General features: G+C 43.0%; 1 protein-coding gene across 7 annotated transcripts in view; it reads right to left on the bottom strand.

Moving 5' to 3' along the window:
* CDH12 (cadherin 12) overlaps positions 1-23,354 on the bottom strand; it is a 652,231-nt gene that overhangs the window by 45,253 nt on the left and 583,624 nt on the right. For all 7 annotated transcript variants that reach the window (XM_083747240.1, XM_083747239.1, XM_083747238.1 and 4 more), the window contains 2 exons: positions 22,513-22,632; positions 15,062-15,229 (listed from right to left, as the gene is read on the bottom strand). In XM_083747240.1, the coding sequence (XP_083603366.1) occupies positions 15,062-15,229; positions 22,513-22,632 (288 nt within the window). The remainder of the gene's footprint in view (positions 1-15,061; positions 15,230-22,512; positions 22,633-23,354) is intronic.

Raw genomic sequence — 23,354 nt, 5'->3', positions numbered from 1 at the left:
TTGTTCAAATTTATTGTCAATTCAGTCTCTCTGGTTGGAGCTACACTGACCTGTTTAATGTTATTTCCTCATAATAGAACAATATTAGATATGTTGTACTGAAACCTTGCAGCAGGGCATTCTTGTTAATTAAAATGTTTTTTACCTTGGTTCCCCCCCTCCCCCCTCATCAAATGTAAGCAATACCGAGCCACACCATTTTCCCAAATGCTGTTTCTTTCCCTGCTGGTCGCTGGTTGCTCTGGCGTCACATTTTAATCTTCCCTCCCTCCCTCTGTGTCCTTTGAACACTGTCCCTTGAATACCATTGTGGGCGTGGGGACTTTGAATGCAGTAAAAAAAGATAAAAATCCTATAAAGGGACCCCTGACCATTAGGTCCAGTTGTGACCGATTCTGGGGTTGCGGCGCTCATCTCGCTTTATTGGCCGAGGGAGCCGGCGTACAGCTTCCAGGTCATGAGGCCAGCATGACTAAGCCGCTTCTGGCAAACCAGAGAAGCACACGGAAACGCTGTTTACCTCCCCCCTGGAGTGATACCTATTTATCTACATATTTATCTATTTGACGTGCTTTCAAACTGCTAGGTTGGCATTGGGACCGAGCAACAGGAGCTCACCCCGTTGTGGGGATTCGAACCACTGACCTTCTGATCAGCAAGTCCTAGGCTCTGTGGTTTAACCTACAGCACCACTCACATCCCATTAAAAAAAAAAAAAAAAACCCATAGAGGAACATATAAGCAGTGTTTCACCGATATAGCAGCATAAAACGGTTAAAAATTAAGTGATAAAAAAGACAAGGTAATAATGCATTATGAACATAAAAAGTAGGATGCCAGGAGTCCATCTATGTTATCAAAACCATTCCTTAACCCTTCCTTGACATTAAAAACCATGAGTGTAGATCCACCCTCTGTCTTGCATTATTAGCTTTGGTGACCAAGGGGATTGTTGTCTTCAGTACATGACACACTACAGAACTGTATACAGTTGCTGGGAATCATAACAGGGGAGAATGCTGTTCCAGTCCTGATAGATGGATCTTCGGCCTGATCCATCAGGGCTTTGTTTTTATGGAAGCAGTTTGTGTAATCAAAACTGGTGTACTGAGAATACAGACTAGTTGGCACAAGATAAAGAGACTTTTTCATATTCACTGTGTTTACAATTCAAACCGCATTTATAAATCACATTTTGATCCACCCCAGAAATGTAGACACCTCCTGTGAAATGTTAATGAAGTGTTTTCCCAATTATTTTCTTATAATAATGGATGTTTCACCTGAGGAAGAATCTTTAATTTTCTTCGGCTGTTGCCCCAGGGAAAATTCAGTGGCAATTCTAATTTTCCACAAAGTATCTCAAGGGTTTATGATTCATCTTATGCTTTCCCCTCATAGCAACTCTGCAAGGTAATTTCAACTTAGAGATACTAAAATTCAAGACTGCTCAACATACTTCATGGCTGAGGCAGGATGCTGAGCTCTAGTAAAGGTAAATGGACCCCTGACCATTACATCCAGTCGTGACCAACTCTGGGGTTGTGGCACTCATCTTGCTTTATTGGCCGAGGGAGCCAGCCTACAGCTTCCGGGTCATATGGCCAGCATGACTAAGCTGCTTCTGGAGAACCAAAGCACTGCACGGAAACGCCATTTACTTTCCCGCCGGAGCAGTACCTATTTATCTACTTGCACTTTGATGTACTTTCGAACTGCTAGGTTGGCAGGAGCAGGGACCGAGCAATGGCAGCTCACCCCGTCATGGGGATTCGAACCACAGACCTTTCGATCGGCAAGTCCTAGGCTCTGTGGTTTAACCCACAGCGCCACCCACGTCCCTCTGAGCTCCAGTACACTATCCTAATTCTCAGCAAGCTTTGCAATGGCACCAATAAATTTAGGCCATGTGGTGAACTGGTTATGTGATGATGTTATCCTACAGTGGCTTCACCATGTGGTGAACTGTGTGTGGATTTATTGCAGAGATAAGGAACCTGAAGCCCTTCAGATGCTGATGGAGTGCAATTCTCATCATCCCTGACCACTCAGGTGGAGTTTACCCAACACTGATCTATTCATTCTACGTTCTCCTCTGCATTTCACCATCAAAAATGTCCCACTTTAAGAAAGCACAATGTTACAATACCATGAGACCTTGGTTCTCTATGAACCATATGTTCTATGCAAATAACAACCTGGTAAGCAGAACAGCACCCAACAATCACTTGTTGGTGGATTGCCAGGTGTTTGGCAACCTCCCACCCACCCACCTTTCGTCCATTTCCTTTTTGCAGTGCTAAGCATGGAACAACATACACAACTGTGTTCAGCTCTGTGTGCAGACCTGATCTGGATACAAGAAATGTAACAGGACTATCTGCAACAGGAAAGAGAAAGCTGAAACGATGAAAAAGACCAAAAGGACAAAGTATAAAATGAGAGGAGGTCAGTGGTGATGTTATAATCACAGAGGAATCGTAATGAAAGCCCTCTAACCTGAGTTTCACCTGCATATTCTTCCAATGAAACGAGCAATATGAACGGAACATGAGGCTACTGTGAAGCAAATCAATTTTGCTTGTCCTTGACATTTTAAAACTGCGTGGTTCTTGAGGAGGGCCACTGTTTCAGAACAGAAAGCTTTAAAGGTAGGGCAGCGAAACAGGAGTCTCCCTCCTGCCAGCAGTATGTTGTGTTACCAGCAAGCCCTGCTCATAATCCTCAGAAGTATGTGACAGAAAGAAAGGAAGTAACTGTTCTTTCAGAAGTCTCTGTTTGCGAATGAGGACGAATTGCTGTTTTTCTCGGATTCTAATTTTTTCAATCTTAAATATAGTTTGTCATATTTCTGCATTAATATGCATTTCTTTCAATATTCACATTTTATGCAGTTTTGCCCAATATACACATTTTTGCAACACTTTTTCTCATATGATACATTTTGTATGTTATTTTCTTTAATATAGGTATCCTTATGCACATTTCCCCGATGCTTTTTTGTACTTTTTTTTTGCAAAAACTGGAGGAAATGATAATTTCTAAGGATACCTGCATTTCATTATGCATACTGTTACAAGCACATCAGATTAGAACTGAACTTCATCCTTTACCCTAGTGTGAACTAAGAAGAAGTGAGCATGCCTGAAGACAAATGAGCTGCCAGTTGTTTATTTCCTTCCTAATTCCTAGGAACAATTAACTGCTAAGAAGATAGAAGATAAGCAGAGATTCACAGTGGAGCAGTAGGCCTCTACAATTCCCTCCAGCATTATCTGTCTGCATCCCTGGGAGCTTCCAATATCTCTACAGTCAAAGTCTGATTTACACCTGTCTACTTTTGTTATGATAAATGCAAGGTGTTGCACAGCTGTAAGACAGTCCCCTGTATCACAAAACATACATATACCTATATGCATATAAGAATGGGGAGATCACTCAATCTCTGGCCAGTGTCTCTCTTGCATGCTTTCATCCATAAGTCTATTTCTTCCCATTTCCAAATGGATCAGTGAGAGATTATGACATACTGGAGATTGTGCACATTGACCACAGAATGTATACAATTCAGTCAAAATATGCCCATTCCCCAAGACCTGTTGTAGATGATGCATGTTTACTGGGAAATGTTCAAAATTCCTTCTTCAAGGGCAGATTACAGATAACAATGGTCTGTTGTTATGCACATTAACTGCTCAACTTGTATTCCCCTTAACATATATGCACACATACAGGTGCACACACACAACTGCTTTGGATAATTTTCTCTCTAAGGCAAACCTACCACGCCCAAAGCACTGTGGTTTCCATGTTACTGACAAACCCCTGATTTTTGCAAGCTCAGAGAGGCAAGAAAAACGGGAGGCTTGCCAACTTACTTGTGGACCCATCATAGTGGACTGTTTGGAATGGAAGGAAACAATTTGCCCAGGGCTGCTCTAAGCTTTGCTGAACTGCAGTCATGTACTTTTGTTAAGATTTCACTTTTGATGCATCAGCTAACAATAAGAACTGTGGAGAAGTTTTAGAAGGGATCTAAGATATCACGCATGAGATAAGTCAGAAGAATTTTGCTCCTTGGTTCTACCAAAGAATAGTAATGGGAACAGCATAATCTGCAAAGTTTGGATTTACGGCTGCGGTCACATAGGTAAGGGTCAATTCGAGAACATTGGAAAGGGCAAGCTGAATCCAAATGTCACACACGCTTGATTTACTTAAAGGAAACACATTGTAATTTACACATGCACAAATTGCCTTTTGCTTAGCCGAAGTTACCCAAATGGCAACAGTGACTGGGGGAAAATGTCAAATTTCATTAAGTTCACTGCTTTACTTTTTGCCTCTCCTGTGGATCATCTAATGTTTGTGTGGCAACAGATTTCTAATAGAGTAGGGAATTTATAACAACATGTGCAATGCAATCTGTGAATACAACTAGAAGGGTTTCTCCTCTTTACTAGCCTCAGTGTGGTACCTCTAGGGTGATCAATGCACAAAGACTCATCATTTAGGGGCTAATGACCATGAGACAGACAAACAGCCTGATATGTGCTCAGTGGCAGAGAAAGGAAGGGTGGTGGGAGTGGCTCACTCCGGGTGCCATCCCTGAAAGGGTGACAAAATTCCCACCTGGGCAGATTGCTGCCATGCTGATAGGGACGTGATGGGACACACGACGCCCATAGGAATGCGACGTGTGGGGCCTCAGCCGCCCTACAGCTGGGGGGGGGGAGGCAGCGGGCGGACAGCGGGTGGGATGGGCCATGCACATCACATCCCTAGGGGGAGCTGCATGCTCTGCGTCCCTATGGGCAGGGCGCCCCGCCCAAGAGGCTTCCTACAATGTGGCTCATTCAAAAGTTGTATAAAACAAAAGGGGGGGGGGTGTTAAATCAGAGAAACGGCAAGTGTCTGGTGCTGATTCCTTCCTCAGGCCTTTTATTTTGCTGTGCTTATAGAATGTCAACACGACCAAGCTTATTCATTTGTAACAACGTATGAGTCAGCTTTTGCATTTTCGACCAGTGCTGACTTACATCTTATATATATGCGATTTCATACAGAACTCCATTGCTGCAATTTTGAGTCACAGAATTGTAGAGTTGGAAGGGACCTCAAGGGTCATATAGTCTAAACGCTCCCCCCCCCCAAGCAAGGCAGGAATCTCAGCTAATGCATCCATGACAGATGGTCATCCAACCTCTGCTTAAAAACCTTCAAGGAACGATAATCCACAACCTCTCGAGGGAGACTGTTTTACTGTCGAACAGCTCTTACTGTCAAAAAGTCCCGTCCCCCTGATGTTTAGTTGGAATCTCCTTTCTTGCAACTTGAAGTCATTGGTTTGAGTCCCACCCTCCAGAGCAGGAGAAAACAAACTTTCTTCCTCTTCCACCTGACTGCTCTTGAGATATTAGAATATGGCTGTCATATCTCCTCTCAGTCTCCTCTTTTCCAGGCTAAACATAATTAGTTCCTTCAACTGTTCCTCATAAGGTTTGGTTTCTAGACCCTTGATGATCTTGGTTGCCCTCTTCTGAACATGTTCCAGCCTGTCCACATCCTTCTCAAACTGTGGTGACCAAAATTGGACACAGTATTCTAGTTGTGGTCTGACCGAGATAGTGGGTTAAACCACTGAGCCTAGAGCTTGTTGATCAGAAGGTCGGCGGTTCGAATCCCCGTGATGGGGTGAGCTCCCATTGCTCGGTCCCTGCTCCTGCCAACCTAGCAGTTCGAAAGCACATCAAAGTGCAAGTAGATAAATAGGTACCACTCCGGCGGGAAGGTAAACGGCGTTTCTGTGTGCTGCTCTGGTTCGCCAGAAGCAGCTTAGTCATGCTGGCCACATGACCTGGAAGCTGTACGTTGGCTCCCTCAACCAATAAAGCGAGATGATGCCGCAACCCCAGAGTCGGTCACGACTGGACCTAATGGTCAGGGGTCCCTTTACCTTTACCTTTATTACTTCCCTGGATCTGGACACTATACTTCTGTTGATGCAGCCTAGAAAACATTAGCTTTATTTTGCTGCTGCTGCCAACAAAAAAAGAATCATGCACAGTCCAACTACAGTGGTACCTCGGGTTAAGTACTTAATTCGTTCTGGAGGTCCATACTTAACTTGAAACTGTTCTTAACCTAAACCACCACTTTAGCTAATGGGGCCTCCTGCTGCTGCCGCGCCGCCAGAGCACAATTTCTGTTCTCATCCTGAAGCAAAGTTCTTAACCTGAAGCACTATTTCTGGGTTAGCGGACTCTGTAACCTGAAGCGTATGTAACCCGAGGTACCACTGTACTGTTGAAAAGACAAATACACCTGCTACTGGTTAAACTGTGTCAGGTTCTAGGATAATGGTTTTCTGACTGGGAGCCCAAGAGTTCCTCAGTAGCTTACCAAGAGCTGCTTAATAAATAGAACAGCAACAGTAGACAAGCCTCTGTGAAAGATAACTTGTCCACCACTACCAATGATTGACAGATCTGTCTATTTTAGGTCCATAGGTGAAGAGTAGGAGTGGCAGTAGCTGTGTCATCATCCACAATTGCTGGCAATCTGCCTGGCGCAGGAGGGGACAGGCTGGGAACCAAGCAATGAAGGAAGAAGATGGGAGATGTGGACATGCTTGAACTGTGGAAGAGTAAAACATCTATCCCAAGGCACACCAAGACAGAGGCTGGCACTGTGTGTATTATTGCTGACTTGCTCCTGTCTCTTGCCCTAACAGTGCCCTATCACAAGGCCCAAATCCAGTGTTTCTTTGGCTGAAAGTCAAGCAATATTATCTGGTGGAAGTTGATGCAAAAAGAGTTCCCTCAGGGAAGAAAGTTTGAAAACTATATCTGAACACAGTGTGCTAAAAAGTTCTGGGCTTTCTATAGTGCATGTCCCACTTCACTGAGCTCCTTTAGTAGGAAGGGTTGCCTAGAAATTTAATAAATTAACAACAGCTGCAGCAGCAATGAAAGAAAAAACTGACTTTAATGTATGAGCAGATTCTTATACGAAGACCACCAAACTTTAAATGAGCTGTGCAAGAATAGGACTTTTTAAAAAAGCCTTTATGTTTTCGTGGACTTCTGGAAGGCAAAAGTCTGTGTATCTTTTTAATAATATCATAAACCATCCTGTTCTCCATTTATTTTCCTTTTATGCAAACAATTTCAAACTACTCACTTACATGACATGATATCAGGGCAAACCGTAAAATCTTTATTGATTTGGAAATCATTTTTTGGAAAAAACATTCTTTACCTGAATTGCTAGCTATTTCCAGTATAAAAGAAAGGTGAATTATAGGTGTTCTATTATTTCAGCCAAGCAAAGCTCTCCCTACTATGATTTGCTAGGTTAAGATGGACTATGATTTGCTAGAGCTAGATTGGGGAAAATGCAATTAACTAATGTTCATAGTGATTGTTTTCTTCTTTGTGTTCTTTGTCTCTCAGTAGGATATTTACCTTTGTGTGTGTTAGTGGGTCTTTGAATCCAAATATTCCTATGACATATATTGCATTGCATAAAAGACATTATACAGCTAAATGCTTTCATTTTATCTCTTTCAACACAAAGAAATAAGGTGACGAAGAAGTTATGGAACAAAAATACTGCAAAACATGAATTAACTTCTTCACTTAATTTGCATGATTCCACAATGTATCATTTATCTCAGTTAATTATACATCTTCCGTTGTTCAAATGTGTAAGTAAATCTTTCTCCTCCTGAAGAAGATGAATTAAAACTGCTATAAATAAGCTGTAGCAGCTCTAGAATTGATCACAGTACATTTTACAACAGTGGGTTTTTTCAGATCTAAAGAAATTTTCAACCCTTCTAATTGATCACAGAATGCGGCCTTATTCCAACTATCAAATGCTGGATTTATTTCTGACCTTGTCAAATTCAGCTGTGCAGAGATGGGGAACTTGTGGTCATCCAGTTGCTCCTGAACTAGAGCTCTCATCATCTCTGAACATTACCCATGCTGGCTGAGGCTTAGGGGAGCAGAAGTCTAATGATATCTGCAGAGCCAAAGGTCCCCACCCCTGTGTTAATACCTTGTTAGATGTCATGTGTTTTTAAAAAAACAACAAGTGAAATAGATGAATGACTTGGCTAGTTCTCACTCCAAATCTAGAAGCATCTCTGGAAATTTTATTTTTATTTATTTTAATGGTTATTTGAATTGAATGAATTCATTTATTCATTCATCTGCAATTATATTTTAGGATCTAACTATGCAGATTTAATTCATATATTGCAACCATTCTGCAATATAAGAAACGTCTAACACAGGGGTCAGCAAGGTTTATCTTGCCTGGGCCAAATCGGCCCAGTGGAGATCCCTCCATGGGTCAGATCGTGCATGTGCAGATGCAATTTTTAGCGCTGCGGAAGTGAGTCCCTGTGCTGCGCTGCGCCGGTTTAGCGCAACCTGCATGTGGTCAATTCAGTTCAGGGGCAGCTCCTGCGCCAGTCAAATGACATCCGCAGTCCAGTTCCGGCCCATGGGCCTTAGGTTGCGGACCCCTGTTCTAACAGTTTCAAGCTCCTAATGATGGAGGAGAGGGAATCTCAATACTTAGCTATTCCTCTGTTAAGCTCCAAGTTCCATCCCGGGCATGCCAAAATGAGAGATGGCATAGAATTTCATCTGGTCTACATTTTTAACTAAACTCACCTAACTCACATATCCTGGACTAGAGGAGGAATCCTATGTGTAAGAAGCTGGCATAAAGCAAGCTGGTACTCAAGAAGCTGGCATAAAGTTATACCAGTTCCAATCAGCAGTGATGCTGTTGCTACCAGTCTGCCTAAGCTTGGCAGAGGGAAAACAAGCCTTTGAAATAACGTTATGCACCAGGTTGCAAGTCACACAATGAAAGTGAATGGGATTTGTTGTTGTGTTTAGTCGTGTAGTCGTGTCCGATTCTTAGTGACCCCATGGACCAGAGCACGCCAGGCACTCCTGCCTTCCACTGCCTCCTGCATTTTGATCAAACTCATGCTGGTAGCTTCGAGAACCATCTCGTCCTCTGCCGTCCCCTTCTCCTTGTGCCCTCCATCTTTCCCAGCATCAGGGTTTTTTCCAGGGAGTCTTCTCTTCTCATGAGGTGGCCAAAGTCTTGGAGCCTCAGCTTCAGGATCTGTCCTTCCAGTGAGCACTCAGGGCTTATTTCCTTAAGAATGGATAGGTTTGATCTTCTTGCAGTCCATGGGACTCTCAAGAGTGTCCTCTTAAGAGTCCCTCTTAAGTTCCTGCTTTCTGGTGCTGCCATACCATGCCCACAGAAGGCTACTTTTTGGCCCGCTCATGAAGTGGGGTGATGCAGCTGTCATGCATGAATGATGCCCAAGAGGGTGGCAGGGAACCTCTGCCCTCCCATATGTTGTTGGATTCCATTCTCCCATTCTCTGGTCAGTGGTGGGGCATGGTAGGTGTTTGTAGTCCAGCAATATTTGGAGAGTTGGAAGCTCTCCTTCACTGCTCTAAGCCCTAAGCCAAAGGGTACCTTCTCAGTATTTGGAGAGGGAGTAAGGAAGAGTCTGGAAGCAGTCTACAGTGTCGCCATCATCATTAAAGTGCAACAGGCTTTAGCATCCAAAATGGCTTATGATGTAGCTTCTTAAAAGGCTGCATCAACCTGTCTGATTATTAAGATCACCTTCTGAGCCTTTCTCTGAGTTTCACTAACCATTAGAGGTAAGTTAGATGGAGATGGTGCAGCATCTATTGATTGGTGGATTGATTTGGTTGAATTTCTTACCCTTTATCATAAGTTCCCGGGCTTGATTACAACAACATGAAGTGCAGCATTGAAATCAGTTTAAAAAAACCATTCACAATCAGACGAATAGGGTGAATCCTAATATATGTGTCTATCAGATATCAAAGACCGGGGTGAATAGGTGCATCTTCAGCCTATAGCAATGCTGTTCACCCCCATTTACTAATGAACACCTGGCCAGACGTAATTTGATTTGGTTATATAGGTTGACTCTGATGAGTTAATCTGTTTTGCAGATCCTATTTATCCACTCTTCTTCCTGGTATGCTAAGAAAACCTATATAATGTTAAAGAAACAGAAACCTTCTTATTAGGAATTACAGGTACCGAGATACCAAAGGACCAGAAAAGACTGTTAATGTACAGTACGTGACAACACCCACATGGATGCTACTAGCCCAAAGATGGAAGGAAGAAACAACTCCTATTAGAAAAGAATGGCAAACCAAGTTGATGGACTATGCCGAAATGGCAAAATTAACTGGGAAGCTCAGAAATCAAGAAGACAAGAACTTTCAAAAATAATGGGAAAAGTTTGTGACTTACTTATGAGGCCACTGCAAGCGAGTTAAAGCATTGGCAGGATTTTAACCACACTTGTAAAGTAACAGAAATTATGGATAATTTAGGATAAAAATTTGGATAAATATTGGCATGCAGTTGTAGATATTATCATGGAAGGGATGGGGGGAGTTAGAAGATTCAGAATAATCTTGATATTCAGACTTTGAATTGTTGTTCATAATTTATATTATTTAAAATCATATTTTTTAAAAAAAAATATTTTAAAAAAGCAAAACCTATGTAATGAAGGTGGTAGATGCACCTTTTTGGGCAGGGAATTCCACAGACAATGTCCTCTCCTAGACTGCCCCTCCCAAGTATCCAAGGGTGGCCCCCAATCTTAACATCCAAGGGATGTAAGGAAGGCTTTGGCACCCTGTCTTTCAAACTCCTTCTCTAAAGTGGCTCACCACTTTGAAGATAATTGAAGATATGTCTTTTTATATCTATTACTTTCTATGTTACACTGGGCCTGGATCTGCTCCCCTGTTGGTTGTGATACTTTATTGCTGCTAATGTTGTTGTTTTAACTTATTGTTTTAACTTACATAAGCCACAAGGGTGTGATAACCATAATAAAATAAAAATAAAATGAGAAAATGACTGGAATGATTTCATATGCAGCTATTTAAACTGCATAACAGCTGGATGCAAGGCAGAAATCACACAGGTGCTTTGAACATAAGTGACTTCCTTGTGTGTGGGGGGGGGGAATGAACTGAGTCACCACTTAATTGTAGCACATAGTGGTAATACTACAAGCTAATATAAATAGATTGATATTCCTTCCTTCCCTCACCCCTTATTATTATTCTAACCACCACCTCCTGTTATGACTCCTTCCCATGAGGCATGCCAAAACAACTTAAAATATAACATCTATAAAACAGTTAACATATATAAAAATAGTTAAAACAATTGCATATATAAAAACTATTTTTAATGGTTATAAACAGAGATTATTTTCAATTAGTGCAACACGCCTGATAAGTTTCGTCTGTCTTATAAAACTCTTTATAGCTTGCCTTGAAATTCCATGGAAGTTTCACTGGCAGAGAAACCTTCATTTTCAATTCCACTGGAGGTGATATTCTGTGGCGACTCAACATTTCTCCTTTCCCCAGAGAGAAAGTTTTTAAACTAGAGCTCTCTCTGATGTGGTGAGATTTCATTTGTTTCATCTGGGCTCTGAGTTGTACAATTTGTTCCCCAGATGAATGAAATGGAAGCGGTACAACTTCTGTGTGTGGGCTGTTGTTACATCAAAAATGAAACATGAGAACCAACTCCGCTTGACCAAAGACAGTGGGAGAAGAATGCTCAACTGCTGGAACTCTGAGGGTGAAATCTTAGGGAATGGGAACTTGGGAGAAGCTCCATAGTATGAGGGAGGGGAAAGTGGAAGAAAAATTGAACTTGACTGGAGGGGGGGGGGGATAAATCTCATTCAGCTCCAAAACTGACTAGGTGGTGGAGCTGTGCAAACAAGCCCACCCCATAGGGTGGAATAGGAGGGCAGGGTTTGGAGCCATATTTGCTTCTGATACCAGGTCCTTCCCCACTTCAGACAACTTTGGATATAACCAAGTTCACCTTGAGTCTAAAGCGGAACCTTGCTTTAGAAATTCAGTGCAAATAAACAAGGTTGTTGTCAATGTCAGAAATACTACTGGTAGACCCATTGAAATTAACAAAAATGATTAGCCTGTGTCCATTCATTTAAATGCTTCTGCTCCAAGTGCAATTTACTTGGGTTACAACAAACAACTTTTGCTTTAGGGAGTGAAAATAATAATGGATTTGCCTTGCACCTCTAATTTCACAACAGGCCAGAAGCCAGAACCAAGTGCTACACAAAACACACCCCTTCATATCTCTCTCTCTCTCTCTCTCTCTCACACACACACACACACACACACCTTCACGACAGTGCTGCTCTACCCCAGGAAAGTTTGGGGAAAGAAAAGAAGGTATATAGGAAGTCACAGTGAGGTTGTAGGAACCTACAGGAGATGGGATGCCCAGTACAGTGGTACCTCGGGTTAAGTACTTAATTCATTCCGGAGGTCTGTTCTTAACCTGAAGCACCACTTTAGCTAATGGGGCCTCCTGTTGTTGCTGCTACGCCACTGGAGCACAATTTCTATTCTCATCCTGAAGCAAAGTTCCTGAAGCACTATTTTTGGGTTAGTGGAGTCTGTAACCTGAAGCATCTGTAACCTGAAGTGTATGTAACCTAAGTTACCACTGTATTCAGTCCTGAAGATGCTCCTAAAGATGTCATCACTGATGATGTCATACACTGGCCTAGATCTAAGAATGGCTCAAGCTCATGTTCCAAACTGCTGAAGTGACAAGCATTGTTCCCTTTGAACATCAACTTGCTTTTCAGCAGAGGGGGCCACCACAAAGGAAAACAGTCAGAAATTCAGAATGATTTGGGCCAATCTCTTAACTGGCCCTACAAGAAAATACCTGAAGAAACCAGAGATGAGATTAATTTGGAATCTACTGAGAAAAGCAAGCAATAAATTATATTCATGCCCCTTTCAGTATGAAAAATAGATGACATATTAGAGAATATAACCCCCCCCCCCCCAGGACAGTAAGTCCTGGTGTAGGCAAAATTTGCCTCTGTCTGCAGAGCTATTCTAGTTCAGCTGCAGCTGTAGCAGTTTCTTATGTGGGATCTATTTTATGGGTAAAAACACCTAAAGTTACCCTACTTCCCACTAAAGTGTCTCTTCTGATTAAACCCTCCACAGTTCAGCAAAGCATTGCATGACATGATTGCCGTAGCTCATGCAAATATTCTCGTTCAATATTACTTCCTTGCCCCAGTCTGCATCTCACAATTCCTCTCTCGCGTACTCTCCTCTATTCCCACAAAGGCTGACAGCTATTATTTGGCTTTTGTGACACTCTATGCGATAGAGGTGAAAGGTTTTCAACTTGAGCTGCGTGCGGAAGGGGAGTCGGGGTAAAAGTGTTGGTTTTTCCGAGGGCAAATGCATTGCCAAGGAGGAAACCGCTCTGTATTCACGGCCACAGAGCTACAAGATTAGTTCCCTGGAAGTGTAAAGAAAGAACCCCATGACATCTCTGCTGAACAAAATAAAAATTAAATAGAGAACGAGTGTTTGACATGTGTGTTTGCTAGCACTCTTTTCCCTTTGCACTTGGAAATGCCCGAGTCTATTAAGCCACAGCATCTATTACAAAGCAATATTCAGGGCCTGCTTTAAGCAATAGCAGGAACAGTCAAAAGCACTGCTGGAGAGAAGACTATATGAAACCAAGCATCTGGGAAAATGCAGACCTCTGCCTGAATTCTTTGGAGAGGTCAGATGTTGCACATAACAGTTTGAAAATCAGGTGCTTTGCGGAGAAGCAGGGTAACTGTTGGAAATGTGTTTGGTTGTGGAGGGGGGGGGGAGAGAGATACACCCAGAAAATGTTGACTACTTTGGTGTTTCAGAAATACAAGGTGATTCATAATGAAGTACGCAGTTTCCAGATGCTGTAAAACAGTAACAGGCAACGACACGGACCACAACTGTGAACCATGAGGTAGACGTACTCATAAAGTTTGTGTTCCACTACTGAGGAAAATGACATAGGTGATAGTGTGCGTCTCACATAACTAGTCAGGCAAAATGGCTGTGTCTGCAGTGGAGAAGGCATGTTTTGTTCTTGAACTGAGCAGAACGGAATCTGTAACTGTTGTGCAATGGCATTTTCGATTGCGATTCGGAAACTCCAAGCAGAAAATGTATTTGTGACTGTTTCTAAAAAAAACTTTAAACATTTCCCTACAATTCTGTTACAGGCAACATAATATATATTACATTCTTCTTTTTTTATAGTGCGTTGAAATTGTATACTTCATTATGAATCACCCTAAAGGTAAAGGTAAAGGGATCCCTGACCGTGAGGTCCAGTCACGGACGACTCTGGGGTTGCGGCGCTCATCTTGCTTTACTGGCCGAGGGAGCTGGCGTACAGCTTCTGGGTCATGTGGCCAGCATGACTAAGCTGCTTCTGGCGAACCAAAGCAGTGCACGGAAACACTGTTTACCTTCCCAGAGCAGTACCTATTTATCAACTTGCACTTTGATGTGCTTTCGAACTGCTAGGTTGGTAGGAGCAGGGATCAAGCAATGGGAGCTCACCCCATCGCGGGGATTCAAACCGCCGACCTTCGGATCGGCAAGCCCCAGGCTCTGTGGTTCAACCCACAGCGCCACCCACGTCCCTATGAATCACCCTGTATGTGCTTAATTATAAGCAGATTTAAGGAATCTCCAGTAAGCATTTCAGAGCCAATCTAGAAACAGTTTCACTCACCATAGATCTGAGATTAGCTTCCTTCTCCAGCTGTTTCATTTAACAAGACTTGCAGAACCTGGTACCTTCTGAATGATTTGGGCTCCCATCAGCTCTGGCCAGTGTGGTCAATGGTCAAGTGATGGCCTTGACTCATACAATGTTGCAACAGATAATGCATTGGGGCAGGGGCAAGGGGGGATACAATGTCTAGACCAGCTCTCCACTGGCAAAAGTTTGTCTTTATGTCATGCTATAAATTGACCCATGTGGAACCATGCTCTCATAGCACAAGTCATTTTGAACATTCATCAGAGTGATATAGTAAACACAACCATTTTCATCTAGAATGTTACTCATAGGTGATAGAACTTACTCTTGGGAAATCTGGGTGGATTGTCATTGACATCAGTGAGAGTGATGTTCACCGTAGTAGTTCCAGCCAATCCTCCAAGCTGGCCTCCCATGTCCTTGGCCTGAATGAGAACCTGGTATTGCTCTTTGACTTCTCTGTCCATGTTTGGCAAGGCTGTTCGTATGACACCTTTTAAAAGAAACAAAATTAAGTTTCTCTGTGAGGTAGCAGAACATTTACGAGGCAGAATACCGTACCCACGCCATCAAATTCATAGCATTGTTTGGTACTGAACAGTGTCCACAGAAAATGAACATTAATTGGATGCATACCACTCTTATGCTAGTAGACTATAAAATAGGAGCTTTAAAAAAACTATTTAAATTGGGGGGGACGACACTCCATTGGGTGTTGTTTGTTTGTTTGGCAATAATCAGAGGTACTTTTTGAGGGAGGGTAGATAGATAGATAATTTATTATGGTCGGACACCAGCTTATAAAACACATTTGGGGGTATAATCCCAGAAGGAAAAGAAACATTTAAAACAATGTACAACAATAAATTTAAAATTTATAAATGTGATAAGCATATAGACACTTAAAACTTTAAGATAAGCTACCGCAGAGAGATGACCCAGAGTCACCCATGGAACTGAATTTGGGGATTTTCTTAAAGAACTAGTTTGGGTCGGGCGATGGTCTGCGCCTACAGATCTGTACACAGAATCTAGCGACCATCCAAGTCGTCTTATGATCTTTGCCTAACAGGAAAAGGTCAATTTTTTGCTTTTCTGGGAGGTCAGCGAGCCTCACTAGCAGGGGATCAATGATCTCACGTGCCTCTTCATAAAAGGGGCATCTAAAGAACAAGTGCTCTGGGCTTCCTATCTCCCCCAAAGTCTCTGAGCATATGGGACTTTTTTAAAGGATCCTTCCAGGACCAGCGAGGGCAGAGCTGAGCTTCTGGCGAGTGTAAAAGCCCTTCTTGCATTTTTGGATACAGGAAAGAAGATATATGCTGCTGGTACGGCTATATATCTCTCGATTTCTCCAATTTTGAGGGAGGGTATATAGAAAAGGTAGGGAATCTATGCAAAACATGGCTCCTCAGCACTCCCCATACATGACACCAAGTATGGGGCAAGTAAGAGGGGTTCAAAGGGACAAGTGGAAGCTGAAAGTGGGCTCCTGAATGTTCCTTTTGCTGCAGCATAGCACACTCTCAACCACACATCAGCTGATGCATGGTAGCAGCATGTCTTGCTAAAAGAGGAGAAAGCAGTTGCCTCCCCTACCCCATTTGTCTGCCCAACAAAATCTCTTTGCCCCTTTCCACCAAAATTTGAGCTCAGCCTACAACTAAGTTAGCCTGGAAAGATAATGTCTGGTGAATTCATTCAATACATACACCAAACCAGTGTTTCCCAAACTTAGGGGTCTCCAGCTGTTTCTGGACTACAACTCCCATCATCCCTAGCTAGCAGGACCAGTGGTCAGGGTAATGGGAATTGTAGTCCAAAACAGGAGGTCCAAGTTTGGGAAACACTGCACTAAACAAAAGCAAAATCAATCAATCAAACATCAGATCTTCATTATTAGGTGCCAGACAAAAATGTTCCTTACTAACCAGGCCTTTGATTCATCCTATGTCCTTTTTAAAATGTGGCTCTTTTGGGGGGGATGTGTTATTGGGCTGTTGTTTTTATTTTGATTATATTTATTGTGTTTTTTATGTTGATCTTTTATGTGAACCGCCTTGAGACCTCCTGGTATAGGGTGGTATATAAATTCAATAAATAATAATAAAAATTAGCTTTTAGAACAGACGATGTCTCTGTTAAGGAGGAACTACCTGTATAAATCCCATGTGCACCAGTAGTAGCCTCTGTTTCAGCATAGGCAGCTAAGACTGATGAGCTCCCATCCAGACTTTATTATATGCCATACCCCCAATAATGGATGAGAGACTTCTGCCTTCATCGTTCCAGCTTGACAAAACCCCCCTCAACAGCCCCAGAGGTTTCTGAATCCGTTTCATTTGCACTGGAAGAAACACCAGCCAGGTGTGAAGTTGCATCTTTCGTGATGCTTTGGATCTGAGCAGAATTGCTTCCTGTGGAGAGTTCCAGAAGCTGCCGAGTCAGTGTCTTGCTGGAGGCTGGTAATGGCAAAGATGCAGGCTTTGCTGGGTGGCACAGAGTGAGGGAGAAGCTCTTTGGGATCATAGTATGGGGGGTACAGCCCAAAATTTAATAAATAATCAGCCTTCTCAGACATATGAAGAAACAAAGGAAAATGCTCTGAACTTGCCTGATCTAGTGATCTAGTATAGCACTGTGACTATATTTATTTATGCACTGTATCAAAAATATCATCAAGTAGTTTTAAATCTAGCCAAAGTCTTCCTAATGAGCAATTGTCTGTCATCTCACTACAGATGTACTCAATCAAGCAATGATTTCCCCCCCTAGGTTGATGTCCAAAGGCTTGTTCCAATTTTTTATTATGTAATAGAACTCGGTGTTCAGTTTTTTTGTTTTGTTTTTGTTTTAAATCAATGATAATAATGTCTGAAAGAGCTTGTGAGCAATATTCTCTTCCTTCTCTCATTTTTTTTTAACAAATTAAGTCTTAGTTAAAATGAGAAACAGTCTCTTGAAAAGCAGGTGTTCATGAGCTGTGCCACAAGCACTTAACCAGAGCAAATAATTATGTGCAGTTTATTCCCAAGAAAAAGAGAAAATATTTAATTATTTGCCTACACCTTGCAAAACGACATAAGGGATCTATACCATGGCTCTGTCTATAGAACTTGCATTTTCTTGACTACAGTAAAAATCTGATCTGTGACATAACACAGACTCAGAGGCAGGGGACAGAGAACTAGGGATGATGGTATTTTGTATAAAAACGGAGGCCAAATATTTGGACAGGGGAAGCAAAATATATAGTTCTAATCCATTTGCAATGTAATTCCCTGCTTGAAAAAATCCTATCATGTAGCCCAGGCATGGCCAAACTTGGCCCTCCAGATGTTTTGGGACTACAACTCCCATAATTCCTAGCTAACAGGACCAGTGGTCAGGGATGATGGGAATTGTAGTCCCAAAACATCTAGAGAGCCAAGTTTGGCCATGATTGATGTAGCCCTAGACATATCACTCAACATTTACTCAGACTAACCCATGACTAACTTAGGGCCATTAATTCCAATTAATCTACTCTGGGTATGAGTTAGTGGAATATAAACCATACTGCTGATCATCTGTACACACAAAAATAATTAAATCTAATTGCTCTGATCCATGGGGTCATGAAGAGTCGGACAGGACTAAACGACTAAACAACAACAAATCACTATGAAGGCATGAGTGGCATTATTGTATGTGATCTGACAGCCTCTATCAAGACTTTTAGAGGTCAGGAATCACAATGCAGTACACTTTTGCAAATGTTATCATCTAGGGATCCCTATTTCCATTATATGCACATGGCCAGCTTCGTGGAACTAACTATCAATGTATAAAATCATGATTCTTCAAAAGCGGGTGGTGGAATCTGAAATTGCACCCCAATACTACAGAAGTGTGAATGTTTTAAAGGACCAACTCTCTAGAGAAAGGGTGAGTATTTCTCCTTTCTGTGGCCTCCCACCTGCTGTCCCCCTGGATTCTTGGGCAAGCACAGAAGAACAGAGAAGTACCTGACTTGTATTGGGAATACAGGGGAAAGCCACCCAAGAGATTTTGGATTCCAGCTAGGGTTCTGCAGGCTTATGGCCAGTAAAAACCTCTGCTTCCATAGCAGGAACCTGCTCAAGTTCCTTAGCAGCTCTGGGCTCAACCAGTTCATTTACCTCTGTCTGTGAGCTTAAGGCAGAGGACAAGCTTATATAAAGAACAGGAAAGGAAAGTGATCAGTCCCAATGGGGAGCAGTGGAGAAAGACAAATCACTGCTAAAGCTGCCTAGACCCCCTAGAAGGATAATGGCTTTTAGATAGGGCTATTGTGGTTTAAGGAGAAGTGGACGGAACAAGCTCCCATGCTTTGAGACCACCCATCTCCAATGACCATGGCATTCCCCCCCCCCCAGTGTGAAAATCCCCAGCTTCTGAGTGAAAATAATTAATGAAGGTGGCACTGAGAACAAAAGCAGAAAGAAGCAGAGCAGGGGATCCTGGGGAAATCTTTGTTGTCATCATTCATCTCATCCAGAAACTTTATATAACACACGTATAGCCTGGATTTTAACACCTCTGTATTGTCAGCGAGATCTAATTAAAAGAAGAACATTAAAGGAAGCAGTTTTTATCCCCTAGAGCCCGAGGAAGGGGGGGGGAAACACACACATCCTCATCCTAATTTAAAAAGTAAACTCTCTGATTCACACTTGCGATATCATCTTTTGTTAAAACCGGGTATATTTGACAGAGGACATGACCTCTACAGTACCTGCACTGACAGCGTTATGCTGTTTCCACCTCCAGTCATTGATTAGCCAGGAAGCCAGGGTCTTTAACACTCCATCTGACATTCAAGGAGAGGTTTGCAGGGAAAAGAAATTCCATTCGCAGAAAGGGGGCAGGCAGGCAAGCTCTTTCTTACGTTGCATTCAAGGCACACAATTGGCAGAATTTAGTGCGGAGCATTTTGGTTAAGTCATTGAATTATTAAATACAGAAGCGGGAGTGACATTTCGGAACACAGGGCAAGATATGCAATTAACTGTCATCCTGTCCCAGGAGCATTTCTGGGTCCTTCTACCAGCACATCTAGTGGACTCTGAACAACAGCCTGACATTATTGCTTGTCTCCCATCCTCCAGGCCAGACAAATGCCAAAAGCAAGCAGCTGGGGAAAGGCAGGTTTCCCACTGAACACCAATGTTCATTAAAAGCCTGGCTTATTCCAGATTAATAAACCTTTCCTGTAGCATCCAAGCAGTACTGCACACATGCTCAGAAGATCCTAGCTAAAACTCATGTGCAATGTAATGGTTATAGGGGTTGCTCGTGCGTAAGTTGCCGCCACTCCTGGCTAGGTTGCCTGGTTAAACCTTTTCTGTCTGGACAGCCCTTCACTTCATGGCCGTTTCAGTCGCTAGCAGAATCCGTCAGTGAGCGTTTCTTGAACCTCTTCCAGCAAAGAAGTTCTTTGACGCCAAGTCTCCGCCTACTCTCCCTGTGCAGAAGTCTTCTGCGCAGGGTGGGTGTGGGCAGCGGAGGACCCGTGCTCTCCCCGCTGGCCTCCGGCAAGGAGTCCTGGAGCCCCCTCGCCAATTCCCCCATCTGCCCCCCTTTATCCCTGGTGTTACGCTGATTTCCTTCCCCAGCCGATGAGCTGCCTCTCACCCTGCTGGGCCCTTCTCCAGCATCGCTTTGGAGCCTTGCCTCTGCCTCTAGCTCCGATGGCAGTTCCCTGACATGGAGAATATAGCCTACTGGAAATTTGGCTCAGGGTAAGATTAAACTAGATTAAGGGGGCGATCACTGAGCTTTCATATTATATTAAAACTTTTGTCTATGTTTGGATAGCACAGTAAACTACACTTTATCATGATAGGAATGAGCCTGACATTCATGCATTCTCCTTTCCATCTCCCATTCCAGTTCTGCCACAAAGATGAACTCAGAAGCCTTTGCTTGTGCTTTTGATTGACCACAGTTTAGCATTATATTAAAACCCTACACTGTGCTTAATCTTAAAGAAGTCAGCTACATAACTGCATACCCTCCAATATTTGTCCGAGGAAATAGGAACATCCTATTCTATAAGAATAATAATATTTATACTGCATTAATCTGACTGGGTTGTCACACCAAACCTGGGTTGTCACAGCAAACCTGGGTTGTCACAGTAAACCTGTACACAGAAACTGTCAGGGAACTGACATCGGAGCCAGAGGTGGAGGCAAGGCTCCCAAGTGATGCCGGAGAAGGGCCCAGCAGGGAGAGAGGGAGCTCATCGGCTGGGGAAGGAAATCAGCGTAACACCAGGGATAAAGAGGGGCAGATGGGGGAATCGGCGATGGGGCTCCAGGACTCTTCGCCGGAGACCAGCGGGGAGAGCACGGGTCCTCTGCTACCCACACCCACCCTGTGCAGAAGACTTCCATGCATGGAAAGTAGGCATAGACTTGGCGTCAAAGAACTTCTTTGCTGGAAGAAGTTCAAGAAATGCCCACTGACGGATTCTGCTAGCGACTGAAACAGCCGCGAAGTGAAGGGCTGTCCAGCCAGGAAAAGGTTTAACCAGGCAACCTAGCCAGGAGTGGCGGCAACTTACGCACGAGCAACCCCATATAACCACTACAGAAACCTAGCATGTCAGTGTGCTTACCCTCTTCCCTGACATTCTAGTTTTCTGTGTCAATGGCCCTTTTATTCAGGGAAACATTTAAACTTGTGATTCCAGCCCCCATCGGCTGGAAATGATACAATTCAGCAAGATGTGCACCAATTCTGAAAGCAGCTGTTATGTTTCAATCAGGGGGCATGGGAATTGTGTTTATTATGTAGCAGTCACTGTATCTGGGGTGTGGGGAAGGCATTCACAGGGTAGAAGCAGCACACAGGATTACAAGTGGAGTCACTGACATCTATAACAAATAGTTGTCAGCTGTTATCTGGTATAAAGCAACCTTCTGCAGTATGTTAAGTGTTGTAAACAATAGGCTGAATTGGTACAATAACTTAGTAGTGGCTGGAAATCAGAATTGTATGGGCTCCATTCTACCTGTGAAGTTATTTTTGTGAGGTGGCACAGATGTGGCAATTTCAAACACGGTGACTGCACCCATTTTTTTTAAACCTTTGTGGGCAGCATCAGAAGAATTGTTTATTTGTAAATTCTAATGGAAAGGGACCCAGTCCGCAATGCTTGGACTAATGAATGGTTCAGAATGCAGTCATCGTCCAGATCTCACGTGCTGAATTTTTCAATGCAGTTCTTAGCACAGAAAAGTAACCAAAGACATAAAAAATAAAAATCTTTAGACATGTATATTTCTGTAAGAAAATGCATCCAGAAATGTATTTTTGAATATGCATTTATATGTGTGTTTTCTTTTTTGTGTTATTCGCTCAGGATAATGCCAAAAAACAGCGAACAGCCTTATGAATCAACACATGGGAAACTGGCATGGACTGTGAAGTGGCTGATCCATCCATCCCTTACCATAAGCACCTGGAAGCTGTTTTACAAAATTTCCCATATGGAATACTGCCTGTTCATTTCTTTGATAGACTTTTATTTTGATTCAGCAGAGCAATCCTTATAGTTGTTGAATTCTGAAAAGGCAATGCTACTTACCTTGTGCTAATAGGAAACAGCTGATGCTTTTCCACAAACAATAATACTGAAACCTTTTCTTCCACTGTCATCGGATAAAGACTGTCCAGATGGGCATCTAATCAGTTTGATATTTGAAAGTGGGAAACAATACAATTCTCCCTGGCAAATGTGTTCATTACCTGTCTTGGGATCAATGGAGAAATATGGCTGTCCCTGAAGGATGCTGTAAACCACTCTGGCACTGTTTCCATAGGTCGGGTCATCAGCATCGGTTGCTTTGACCTGTACCACATATGCCCCTAAGAAAAGGTGAAAAGAGGGAGAGAGAAAAATGTTTCATTTAGTACCGTATTGGCCCAAATATAAGCCACACCTGAATATAAGCCAAACCTTTAAAATTCGGGGGGGGGGGGGAGAGAAAAAAAAAGACAATGCCCAAATATAAGCCACTCCCTTAAAATTCCGCAGGCACTCACATCCGTTCCATTTTACCATATGTCTGTTTCAGCAGCGATATCGTAAAAGCCAATTTTTGTAAGGTCGTGAATTTAAGCAGCACTTTAACTTTTCACAGTTGTAATTTAGAAACTAAAGGTGCAGCTTATATTCAGGCCAGTGTGGTAATAGGATGCACCCAACCATAGGACGCACCTTGTTTTAGAGGGGTAGAACAAGAAAAAAAAAAATTCTCCCCCTCTCTGCTCAGTGCCCCTTCAGCTAAGCGGCAGGAGAAACGGAGCCCCTTCCATTTCTCCTCCCGCTTGGCTGAAGGGGTGCTGCGCAGCTCTCCCTCTCTGCTGAAGCCGGGAGAGTCTTGCTCTCCCGGCTTCAGCAAAAGGAACCCGAAGCCTCCGAAGTGCAGCGGGACCTTCCGCAAGACTCTCCTGGCTTCAGCGAAAGGAACCCGAAGCCTCCGGAGCACAGCGGGAACTCACGCTGAGCTCTGAAGGCTTCAGGCAGCTATCCCTGAAGCCTAGAGAGCGAGAGGGGTCGGTGCGCACCAACCCCTCTCGCTCTCCAG

Source organism: Podarcis gaigeae (genome assembly GCF_964106915.1).
Source record: "Podarcis gaigeae genome assembly, chromosome: 7".
Lineage (NCBI taxonomy): Eukaryota > Metazoa > Chordata > Lepidosauria > Squamata > Lacertidae > Podarcis > Podarcis gaigeae.
Note: the sequence above shows the minus strand (reverse complement) of the source record. Positions and strands in the feature narration are given on the sequence as shown.